General features: G+C 43.9%; 1 protein-coding gene across 1 annotated transcript; it reads left to right on the forward strand.

Annotated features, from left to right (window-relative positions):
* The first annotated feature begins 1,893 nt into the window (after window positions 1-1,893).
* On the forward strand, window positions 1,894-10,848 carry arpc1b (actin related protein 2/3 complex, subunit 1B). Its single transcript, XM_080759689.1, has 10 exons — window positions 1,894-2,065; window positions 2,437-2,594; window positions 4,981-5,085; window positions 5,616-5,838; window positions 6,789-6,896; window positions 7,677-7,922; window positions 8,030-8,105; window positions 8,442-8,641; window positions 9,013-9,103; window positions 10,251-10,848. Exons 2-10 carry the CDS (start codon window positions 2,531-2,533, stop codon window positions 10,287-10,289), a joined length of 1,152 nt encoding a protein of 383 aa, XP_080615815.1. The 5' UTR covers window positions 1,894-2,065; window positions 2,437-2,530; the 3' UTR covers window positions 10,290-10,848.
* The last annotated feature ends 1,794 nt before the right edge of the window (window positions 10,849-12,642 follow it).

Here is a 12,642-nt window from a genome sequence, read left to right on the forward strand (position 1 = left end):
GCTCTCCAGTCATGCTGAAATGGGCATGCCAGCACGTACACCTAGCTGTTAATAGAAGATTTGAGAACGGATTAATCGCATTAGAAATATCAGTTCAGTTGTGCTGATTAGTGAGATTAGACAGGGTTTTGTCAGCAGCAGCAATATTGGTTTAGGAATGGGGGGTGTGGAATCAAGGAATTTAATTTCCCTCCTGTGTTAACTGTGCATAGCTGAATAGGATAGGGCATGTATACGCTGCTGTATTATTATTATTATTATTATTATTATGGTACAGTACTTGGAGAGACAGATAGTTCCTGAGGTGGTACCATGGCATATGGTTGTGGTAAACATCAACCCCTCCCTCCTGCCACATTTCCATGCCCTTTCTTCTCTTCTCTCCTCCCACTTCTTTCTTCAGTTCTCTCTCAGTGTTGCCAGATTTTGAGATTTTGAAAGAGAAATAAGCAACCTATGTCTATTAAACAAGCCCAAAAAAAGTGAAGGTTACGTGACACTTATTTTTAAAATATTTTAACAACACAAAACAGGGGATCAGTGGTCTGGCACATGGGGGTCAGTGGACAAAACACATTAATTTGAGGGTCATTGAAATGAAATGTTTGAGAACTACAACCACTGCAACTTCTACACTTTAGTAACAAGTCCAAAATAAGCAACTACACTCACTGAAGAAACAAGCCAAAAAAACATAACTTGGGCTACACCTTTAATATAAACAATGCCAAAATAATCAACAAACCGCATAGCCCTGGGGCCCTGGCCCATCTTTTCGCAACCCATTTTGATAGTCTAGGGTGGCTCCGGGTAGAAAACAGAGTTAAGCAATTAAAATTGGGACTGACATTTAAAATTGTAAATGCAGCATTGCCCTCTATGCCAGCGGTGGCCGAGTGGATTGCGGAGCGGTCTAGATACCGGAAGGTCGCCAGTTCGAATCAGCGATCCGACACGTTAAAATTACCACCGTTGAAGTGCCCTTGGACAAGGCATTGAACCTCTACCATGAAATGCTCCATGTGGGCCTTGCTGTAAACAAGTATCTGATGCTTAGTCGAGTTACCCTTGGTAAACATGATTTACCAGAACGCATTTCTTCTTCTTCCCTCTGTACCCGCATACCTGACACAATATCTAAAAAAAAGTGAGCGACTCCCACAGCCACAATACAAGAGGAAGTGAGAACAACGATCTGGTACCACCCACTTTACAAAACAAACATGGGCAAATTCTCCTTCTACAGCACTGCCACCCAAGTGTGGAATGCCCTGACTCCTTCCCTCAAAAAATGCGAATCCCTGGTGTCCTTTAAAACAGGCCTGAAAATCAGCATGCCAAAAGGAGAGGAAATTATTACCCCCCCCCCCCCCCCCAAGTCTAGTGACTACCCCCACCTCCTTTGTTCCCGAACATGTACATATTTTTGTTATTCTTTACCTTTTACGATGATTTGAATGTTGTTGTTATTTTTCATGTCATGATTATGAATTGAATATCCAGGAACCGAATGGTCCCATTGGACGTGTGTTTTACTGTACCCTGTACAGATTATTACATTTCTGACAATAAAGTAGCTTTCTTGGTTTTTAAATCCTCTGAGCACTGCAGAGTAGACCTTGTATTGAACTGCACTTTCCTTCCTGCTTCTTTCTGCAAACTGTTAAATAGTGTCCAATCAATCAATCAATCAATCAATCAATCAATCAATCAATCAATCAATCAATCAATCAATCAATCAATCAATCAATCAATCAATCAATCAATCAATCAATTTAACTTTATAGGAAGAAAACAACCTCATCGTCGCTTATAATAAACAGTCTGCAGACATGGCAACCCTGTCCTCTCTCTTCTATTCTCTCCTGAGTCTCCTCCCTCTTCTTTCTTCACTTCTCTCTTCCTGAACTGAACTCTTAAATCTCATTCTGTCGTTAGCGTTCGCGTTGACTGGCCAGAGTCCGCGAACTTTATTACTCCATCCATCCATCATCTCTCTCTCTCCCTCCCAGCCTTTGCAAACTATTCTCCCGTCCGCGGTCCATCTCAGTTAATTCATCTCAGGGTAAGTACTGTCGCTGAGGAACTCACTGACTGAGTGTGTTTGTTGTTGGACATGTAAGCAGACATCTACCACCCACCCACTCACTCGCTCATGTAGTTGTTAAGTATAATATAAAGTTATATGTGCTTGCTTACCCAATTGGCTGCATAATATAATATTGTGCAATGTGCAACAGGCGATACAGCATGTACTTGTACACACCTGCTTTATTACAGAATCAGCGTTTGCAAAGTGTGTGTGTGCGTGTCCAGATAAGACTGTCTGTTTTTACTTTGTTCCCCACCCTAAATCTTTCATCTCTAGTCTGTTCTGCTTTTGTTCTTTCTCTCTCTCGCTTCACCTTTATGATGTAAGCAACTTCTGTTTTCCAGATTCAACAAGGGGAACGTCACACAACGGCTCTTATCTCATTGGCTCAATAACATCAATTCCTGCTCTGCGTTTCTCCCCGACATCTGATTGGCCATGGCCTACCACAGTTTCCTGCTGGAACCAATTTCCTGCCATGCCTGGAACAAGGACCGCAGCCGTGAGTCTTTCTTGAGGGAAACCTCTGTGATTGGTCAATCATGGCTGTCTGTATGGCATTTGTTCATCAAAGGGTATGACCAGACGGTAGCGTCAAGGAAGCGCCTAGAACAGGCGTCTTAACAGCTGGTGGATGGAAAGGACGCTAGTGCGCAGCTTCAGCGTGTAGCGTGGGCCAGAAACGCTTTGCCCACGTTACAAGCTGAAGCCGCGCACCCAGAAGAGACGCCTGGACTAGGCGCTTGCTTGACCATGTTAAAAATAATAGATGCCTCATTGGTCACTGCAGTTAATTGGAGTGACCCGACCTGTCTGCAACGAGAGGAGGAAGTCAAGCTGCGTCGCTGCTGGCTGCTGGCCAATCAAATCACGTCTTTTCCGGGATCTTCCATTTACATTGCCAAAGCAAGTGCCGCTGGGAAAGAAGGAGTCGCGCCTCTGATTGGCCTACCGAACTTCCCCTTCCGTTCTTCTTCTTAAGGAATCTCGGGGAAAGATTGCCAATGTCGCCTCCATGTTCCTTCCATTGAGATACAGACGCCCCAGAGCCGTTTATATGTCTATGTTCTTCACGCCCCGGTCTGGTTATACCCAAAGTGGTGACCAAATGTGTGTTTATCGTCTTGTCGGGTGGAAAACCAATGTCTCAAAACCGTGGCTTCTCAGGATTCAAATAAAAATGGCAAAAGATGCAAGTTTACAAAAGAAGCGAGAAACGAGCTCAAAATGCGGTGCGAAGCGACTGCTACTTTTGATTCTTTTGTGTGATGCCTTCGGATGATTAAGTTGGGCCCTAATTTACGAAAAAAAAATCACACAAAGTTAGAAATATGGAGATGAGGTTTCTGCCTGACAACTTTTGTTAGTCTCCTCAACTATGCGTACGGCTGCAAAATTGCAAATATCGAGTAACTCATTACTCGATATTTGTATTCTTATTCTTTCGATTACTTTTTCAATTAATCAAATTAAAGTGCAGAAGTGTATATCAACGAATCAATACAAATTAGAATTTACTTTTTATAATTGACTAAATCGGTTTGTCTGATTAAGCGCTTACAGACCTGTTTAATATTGAATTGGTGTAACACCCGCACACACATACACTTTGACCACATGACAGAAGTCATAGAAGTGTTGAAAAAACGGGCAGAGTAGAGGGGGATGTTTCTGATTGGTTCCCAGGTGGTAGTAGGAGGTATTTCCTGTTTCCTGTTCTGCTGAGGGGCGGGGGATCCTGGGTCTCTTTCTTAGAAGCCTTTGTGCTCTGTGAGGCTCCGCAGCAGGAAGCCAAGCCATGGCCATATTTGGCCGTTGTTCATCTAGAGTCTTGGTTTCTGGGTAAAGAGGATGTAACAAAGCGGAACTGTTACACACACACACACACACACACACACACACACACACACACATAGTCATTAGAGGCCTTTATACGCACTTGTGAGGAGTAGCCCCCTCAACAAAAAAAGCACACGTGAACACAAACTCACACAGGCACTGAACCTCTGACTCATCTGCTGACTAAAAGCATGTGCAGGGGCTCCTACAGAATTATGGGAAGCAAGGTTGCACTTCTCACACATTAACCACTTTAGATGTGTGTGTGTGTGTGCCAAATGTCTCCACAAGAATAGTACAATTTGAGAAATAAGACATTGTGAGAACTATTTTCCTGGTCCTCTCAAGAGAAATGGTTGATTTATTTTTCAAAAGGTTTTTTTTTATAGTTTGACTGTGGGGGGGAGGAGGCAATGCAGTGTTGTGTGAGCTTGTAGATCGGCTATTTTTGAACACTAGACCTGTGCCCGTCGGGCCACCAGCCTACTTGGGAACTATGCAAGTTGAGAACCTAGTATGCAATACCCGTTTTAACCATATGTGTCCCTTTTGTGCCCATATATGGAGATATCTGTCTGTCTGCCTGTCAGTAATCAAATGGCAGGTGTGGGGTTGCCAGCCATGGCAATCAATTGGCTGAGGCTAGGAAGTGGGTATTGTGCAGGTGAGGGGACTTAAGGTCATTAGGTCCACTGGGAGAGCCTGACCAGAGCCTTTTGTGGTGTTTCTGGACAACTGTGTATGCAACAGACTCGGCACTGCACTCCTGTGGTGGTGTGGAACGTGCGTGTCAAATTTGAAGTCAGTGGAGCGAACGGTTCTCGAGTTGCATGGATTACAGACGTATTTACATACACACGTACAGAGATGTGTTGAATGTATACATGTGTGCAATTGTGTAATGTTGTGTCTTCCTCTGTAATGTATTTCTGTTGTCATTGATGTTTTATGTGTGGCTGTAGCTGGGGTGAAAGCCCAAGACAAATTTCAAAGGATTTTAAGATTTTTTTCTTTTTAATTTGATGATTATGTATGTTTTTTGTGTTCAGAGATTGCCCTGTGCCCCAACACCCATGATGTCCACATCTACAAGAAGGATGGAGTGAAGTGGACCAAGCTCCATGAGTTAAAGGGCCATAATGGACAGGTGACAGGTGAACGACCTTTTACTTTGAACAATACAATCACCCTAAAAGGCGCTGTGTGATAATGTTTGGTTAAAACAAATGGTTTTTTTGGCGGGTTAAAATGTTAAAGCTCTACATTCTGATATTGATCATTGCTAGTATAGATTGTTCAGTAACGGGGGTCTCGACTCTCTTCACAAATATACAGTACGCGTTGGGTGGGATACCGGTTTCATCCAATCGGGACAAAGAACCCATTGATTTCCTTCAATTTGACAGTTTTTTGTCTGCTAATCTGTTTGTTCACTTATTTTTCTTGTATCCTGATGTTTACTAGAGAACTGGAGAGTCAGTGCCCATGTTATCCAACATGGGTCGATAGCAATGATTGCTATTGGTATATAGAGCTATTCAACAGACTTGTGAACAAAAACATAGCACTTGAAGCACCCTTAAAGTTAAGCACACCAACACATCGTGTATGTAGACACTGTAAAAAAGAAACACACACAGGCGTAGTCCTTTTTCTACAACTCTCGTTGGCCTCTCTGTCACAGGTATCGACTGGGCCGCGGAGAGCAACCGCATCGTGACGTGCGGGGCGGACCGCAACGCCTACGTGTGGTCCCTGAAGGACGGCGCCTGGAAGCCCACCCTGGTCATCCTCAGGATCAACCGCGCCGCCCGCTGCGTGAAGTGGTCCCCGCGGGAGAACAAGTTTGCCGTCGGGAGTGGCTCTCGTCTCATCTCCATCTGCTACTTTGAGCAGGAGAATGACTGGTGAGGGGCTGATCATAGTGTCTCTGTCTCATCTCCATCTGGTACTTTGAGCAGGAGAATGACTGGTGAGGGGCTGATCATAGTGTCTCTGTCTCATCTGCTACTTTGAGCAGGAGAATGACTGGTGAGGGGCTGATCATAGTGTCTCTGTCTCATCTGTTACTTTGAACAGGAGAATGACTGGTGAGGGGCTGATCATAGTGTCTCTGTCTCATCTCCATCTGGTACTTTGAGCAGGAGAATGACTGGTGAGGGGCTGATCATAGTGTCTCTGTCTCATCTGCTACTTTGAGCAGGAGAATGACTGGTGAGGGGCTGATCATAGTGTCTCTGTCCCAGAGAATCAAACGCTGTCCAGAGAATCAAACGGGGCACTGGCATTTGAGCCTATGCAATGCATCCTAACCACTCCGCTACCAGATTACCCAGATCTGCTATTTTCATAAAGTTTCTCTTATCATCTCAACATCATAATGTGTAAGTTATTAGAAACCCAATCTTAGCACCATGAAACACATTTGGGGTTAATTATGAAGTCAGGAGAAGCCAATATAATGTACCCACTATAAAAACATGATTTTCAGTTTGAAAGGTGTGGATGTTTATGAATCAGATTCAGAAGCCTTTATTGCCATTACATGTAAAGATGTTAGGAAGTTGGTTTGGTGGACAGCAGAGTGCAGTTACAACATTAGGACAAGTGCAAAACAGGACAAGACAGTGCAAAAACAATGAATAGTGAATAAATATAAAGTACAGAGAGTTCAAGTGTTCAGGTCAGTTCAGAGCACAAGTTGGCAAAGGGCAGCCAATCACCCTCTCTGCTGATCGTATGACCCGCTGGTGAATCATGACTGTCCATCTGGCAGCCACTCTTGGGGTACTACTGACCTGCTCGGTGAGAAACGCATAGCTTCACTCATGTATTCTGTTGTTTTGTTGACCTCCAGGTGGGTCTGCAAGCACATCAAGAAGCCCATCCGTTCCACCATCCTCAGTCTGGACTGGCACCCCAACAATGTCCTGCTGGCCGCCGGATCCTGTGACTTCAAATGCAGGTGTGTGCACGCACACACACACACACACACACACACACACACACACACACACACACACACACACACACACACACACACAAAATGACACTTCTCTCCAGTTTAACCGTTTCCGTCCGTAGGACGTGGCCACACGTCCTAGGGAATCCAATCGAGGGATGCATTGGACGTGTGTACACGTCCTAGCACATCCTCAATGATGTCAGGCGAGGGGAGAATATTCTGAATTAACGCTTTTTGGATCATATATTGTATAAATTAAATCGATAGCAATGTAAGCTAGCAAAGTAAAGCTAACTATTTCTCCGTTTTCTTTCCCGGATTGTTTGCGGTAAAAGCAGCCATGTCTTTCCGCCACCCCAGAGCTCCTATTTTGAAGGAATCCCGGCGCTGATTGTGAATGACAGAGCAGCAGAAAAGATGAGCTGCTGTCATCTCTTAAGGGCTGTCCACAGACGCCAAGCACAATAACTATAATGATAATGTTTATGTGAGCATCCACATAATTACACCAATCTGCTTGTTCACAAAATAGCTACAAGGCTTCAGCCATTCAAGCAATGCAAATATTTCGACTGCATCCAGTGTGAAATCCCTGAGCATCCCAGATAGAGGCTTCGCGTCAGTGGTTAATCACCCCGTCTGTGAATTATCTCCCAACAATGACCAGCTAGCCAGACGTTATCCCTAACTAGCCAGTAAGACCACCGGTATGAAACCTCTTGTCCTTCCATCCGCCCCCCCCCCCACCTGCACTCACTCCCTCTCTGTCTTCTCCTCCAGGGTGTTCTCTGCCTACATCAAAGAGGTCGATCAGAAGCCCGGCCCCACTCCCTGGGGCAGCAAGATGCCCTTTGGGGAGATGCTGTTCGAGTCGGGGGCTCCCGGGTCGGGGGCCGGCGTGGGTCAAGGCGGAGCGGGGAGCGGTGGCTGGGTGCACAGCGTGTGCTTCTCCCACACGGGGAACCGGCTGGCCTGGACCTCCCACGACTCTACCGTGGCCGTGGCCGAGGGAGGCAAGACCGACACGTAAGGCTGAGAGACCTTTTGTGTGTGTGTCGGCTTTTATGCAATGTTTGTTCTACTCTTGAGTTACAAAAGGTTAAAATGAACCCTTTTGTTGTACAACTCTACAGGATTAGCAGTCTGATTTCAGAGACCCTCCCTTTGCTGTGTGTCACCTTCATTACTGAGAACAGCATCGTAGCCGCTGTGAGTACACACACACACACACACACACACACACTCACACTCACACTCACACTCTCTCTCTCTCTCGCACACACACACACAGAGAGATGTCGAGCACTACATTAATTCTGAATACACTAGACTAGGCAATTACACGGCTGTTTAGTCAATTAAAATGAAAGTTGCATCTCTTTGTTTCTGCATTTCTTTGTTGCTTGTGGTGTGTTTGTGTGCATGCGCCAGTGAGAGAGTCAGTGTAACCGAGTGCATGTCAGTGGGTCTCAAAGTGGGGTCCAGGGTTCCTTGAAATAAAAAATGGTATTGTGAATGTAATTAAAAATGTCCCCGTCTGTCCAGGGCCATGACTGCTACCCCGTGCTGTTTGTGTACGACAGCACCAAGGGCAGCCTGACGTTCGGTGGGAAGCTGGACGTGTCCAAGCAGGCGGCGCAGAAAGTGGTCACGGCCAGGGGGCACTTCCAGAACCTGGACAGCCGAGCAACTTCTGCCGAGCTCTCTGAGAAGTGCCTGGACTCCCTGCACAAGAACAGCATCAGGTGTGTACTTACTTGTATGACTGTACATATTGTATTGTTAGTTTTATATTTAGGAAGATATTCTTCAGGTTCGAGTCTTCGGGAGGATTAGGCATTTAGAGGTCAGGTTACGTTTAGGGCTTAGTGTTAAGAGTTATTTTTCCCCTATTTTTTTAGTTGGTTGTGAGAGTGTGAGTCACACACTGCTATTTTTTTCTAATTCTTCGCACTTTTCAAATCCGTCCTAAAAGGTTGAAACCCTTGTGTGTGTGTGTGTGTGTGTGTGTTTGTGTGTGTGTACACACACACACACACACACACTCATAATAATTAATGAGAGAGCGAGGGGGTAATGCTTTTCAGCCAATAGACAAACTGTGTTCATGTTGCAGCCAAATCTCTGTGTTGGACGGAGGACGGAGCCAGTGTAGCAAGTTCTGTACCACTGGCATGGACGGAGGAATGACCATCTGGGATGTCAAGGTAACACCGTGATGGAAGAAGTACTTGCATGTTTTACTTAAGTAAAAATAGCAATACAGCAATGTAGATATGCTGTAGATATATAGTATCTGCTAAATGTAAAGTACTCATTGTGCAGAATTTCACAAATTCAAAATGTGTATATAAAATAAATGGCCGATCTACAAACTCACAATGCGACACTTTGTTGTGAGCTCGTACTGTAGATCAGAGCATTTGGTTTGGCTAAAGACTCATCTCTTAGATGCTGCCACACTATCTTAAGAGCGGCGCACGTTCTCGGCTGCGCACAGCAGCTGCGCACAGTTTTTAGACAGCTGGTGGATGGAAAAGAAGCTCCACTTTCGCTGACGACTTGCGCTACGGCCAGATTCCCGGAAGCGCTCTCCTCTGCATCAGTCGTGCGCGGAGGTGGAGCTTAATTTCCATCCACCAGCTGTCTAAAAACCAGTTGCCGCACAGCTTCTTCTGTCCGCGGCTGTCGACCGTTTTGCGCTTAGGTGTGGAAACGGTGTCTGTCGTATGCAAAAATCAAGCTCTCCAACAGCCTCTTCTCTGCCTCACTCGGCTACAGACTGAGGACCCTTCTCCCAGCTTTCGTCTCTAAAAACAAACTGGGTAGAAACGGAGTTAAAAAATAAACTGCTTCAGAATCAATCCAACATCTTCGCAGTGGTACCTTCAAACCCACTTTATTTGAATCCACAAATTCATATACATTTACAGGGAGACACCTAAGGGTACACTACACGTAGCACCTTCTCCTCCACACAGCCAAAATGCCTACGACAGATGAGCTGAAACAGCAATATTTGCCTAAGTTGTTTGGCTTTGCTTCTTTGTCATGACAGCGATTTTCACACCAGTCGTAAGTTTGTATACATGGCCACGGCTTCCAAACATGAGTATACAGACTATGGTGTCTACATCTGTACCCAAAGTTTGACATGGTTTAGTAACTTTTAATGTTTCATCTTGGAATCAGGACCTCCTTGTGACGGGTGTCAAAAACATCAGAGATGTATCCGAGATGCTAGCAAAGATGCATGTCATATGTTGGGCTTATTTACTTTTTCCTATCTGTGTGATCTGCATATGCTTTGGACACATCCATTGGATATTAAGTATATTATTCTCTATTTCATAGACTCTGGAGTCTACCATGAAGGACTTAAAGATCGTCTGAACAATTGTGTGACGTCTTCTGCATTTACTCGACTTCTGGATATATGAAGAAAACCACAGCCTTTCTCTGTTTCTCTGTCTTCCTGTGCTCTCTCTCCTCTGTCTCTTTAATTAATCACTCGAAGCCTTTTGAGCAGCATTTCTAATCGGGAATAGTTTTTCTTTAGTTTTTCCAGACTTGGGTTAAACTGTTTTTGATATCCTCTAAAGAAAACTGAATCCGTGTCAAGCGCAAATCCTTAGATTTAATTCAACTCGGAAGAGCGTACGAATTGAAATTTGGTACGCTCTTCGGACTTGAATTTACAGACTCAAGCCAACATTGAAGATGACGGAGGAGGATGATACAATCTACAGTAGCCTATGTCTGTACATGGTACTTTAATTAATTAACCAGAGAGGCCTAGTAGTATAATCGGAGCGCTTAATATTCTTCTGGGCAGAATGCTGAAAGCAGGTATTTTATATTAATCAATATGAACGGCTGCAGTACCTGTTAAATGCTTATGCTGGTCATAAATATGCATTTAATGAATAAAACAATTCTTGTTAAAGCATCATTATGACTCCTGTTAGTGTGTTCAGCGTTTGATTTCTTCAGATGAAAGAGAGATGGATTGTGGATTTACGCAGTAATATCAAAGAGTTTTCCCATGGCAGACATTATGCCTCGGGTGACGGGCCTTATTTCAGTGGTTCCCCCAGATGACTAGCATTAGGCCTGACGTCGAAATAAAAAAAAAGTTCGCTCCGAAAGAATATATATTCAAAGATTTGTGCCGCATTTTTAGGATTTTTCAAAAATAGCAGACCTACAAGCTCAGCGTGTAGATCTGCTATTTTTCAATAGCTAAAGTATAACCTAATGCTTAGTTAAAACACCAAAAGGGGTTCCTGTCCAGAATGGGTTAATGTGCAACATTGCTTTCTCACTCAACAGTAAACAAACCAACATACAGTATTAAATGTATACCGGGTTATATCTGCACATTTCTACAGTTACAATTTAGTGACTTAAGACCTTTTTAATACCAAATTGTCAAACATTACATGATGAGAAAGAGGTAAATTGTGAAAATACTAACCAATACAGGCTTGCTGCAAGGCATTGAGATATAACTAAATGTAATCCCTGCAATTTCAAGTGCTTGTCAATGTCAGGGTGTGTGGGTCCCCAGTTCAAATATGATTATTTTGGGGATCACAGCCTGAAAAGTGTGGGAACGTTTGCTCTATCATGGTTCCTCAGGCCTGGCTGGTTTCCACAGCTGTTAATTGGGCAGTCAATGCCGACATCTGTTGTGCCAAAGGAGTAAAAATGATAATTTAGTTTAACTGAAGTCCGAAGGGCATGATGGACAACATGTTCATGTTTGTTTTCGGAGCGTACTGAATGAAGTGCTTTATCCTTAGCTGACCTCAGCCTGACCCAGTCTAGTTATTAGAAATGTAACTTATTATAAACCCTTTGTTGTATTGAATCCGTTAACGTCGAGAGGGACAGCCTCTCAAATATACGTGACTCCACCGCCATCTAGCGGTACAAGTAGCCTACAACACCTACAAAATAGAATATCGGCGTTTTTGTGGCCCTTTATTTTAGAAAACTAAACATCGTGCAGTTGCAGTCTTTAAACTCAAATACACTATTCCTCCCAGCTTTAGCTATAGCTATTAATAATTATTTGTGTAGGTCTGAAAGCTCTTAAAAACAACGTCGTGAGCTCGTGAAAGGGGCGACACCGCCGTACGACGAAGAGGGCCTCTTTACCACAACGCCCAGTCGCCCACACGGCCCATCCGGAGCATGATCCGGAGTGGAGGCGGTGTTGCCAGGTCTATGCAAACAAGCAAAGTAGGTCAACTATGAAAACAAGCCTAACAGGCTAAAATGATCCACTTTAATCTATATGCATCGGCTATTTTAAAACGGCTAGTGACCTTAATCTGCTATTTAATTATTAAAAGTTTAAGTGATACATTTTTGAAACATTTTAACAACATATGATTTAAATCAGATGGGGCATGGGGGGCTGCATCTTGACCTGGGGGGATCCTTCTTGACCTTAACATGAAAATGTTTGAACGACATTCAGCACTCTGCAGGCCCACAATATAAGCAACCATACACTTTAGAAACAGCAAATCATGTATTTTATAGAGTGACTTTGGCTCAGACATCTATAGGACTACAATAATACATTATGGTCTTGATCCAATGCAAAAATAGCCTATAAAGCAACTTTTGTTGATTAATTGAATGCATAGAAGTGACAGGTCTGTGTTATCCTTAATATCTACCGGTATACCTTTATTTATATTACCTACGCTACGCAGTCTGACTAACAAAGTAT

The sequence above is a fragment of the Protomyctophum bolini genome (genome assembly GCF_963924005.1).
Source record: "Protomyctophum bolini genome assembly, chromosome: 3".
Taxonomy (NCBI): domain Eukaryota; kingdom Metazoa; phylum Chordata; class Actinopteri; order Myctophiformes; family Myctophidae; genus Protomyctophum; species Protomyctophum bolini.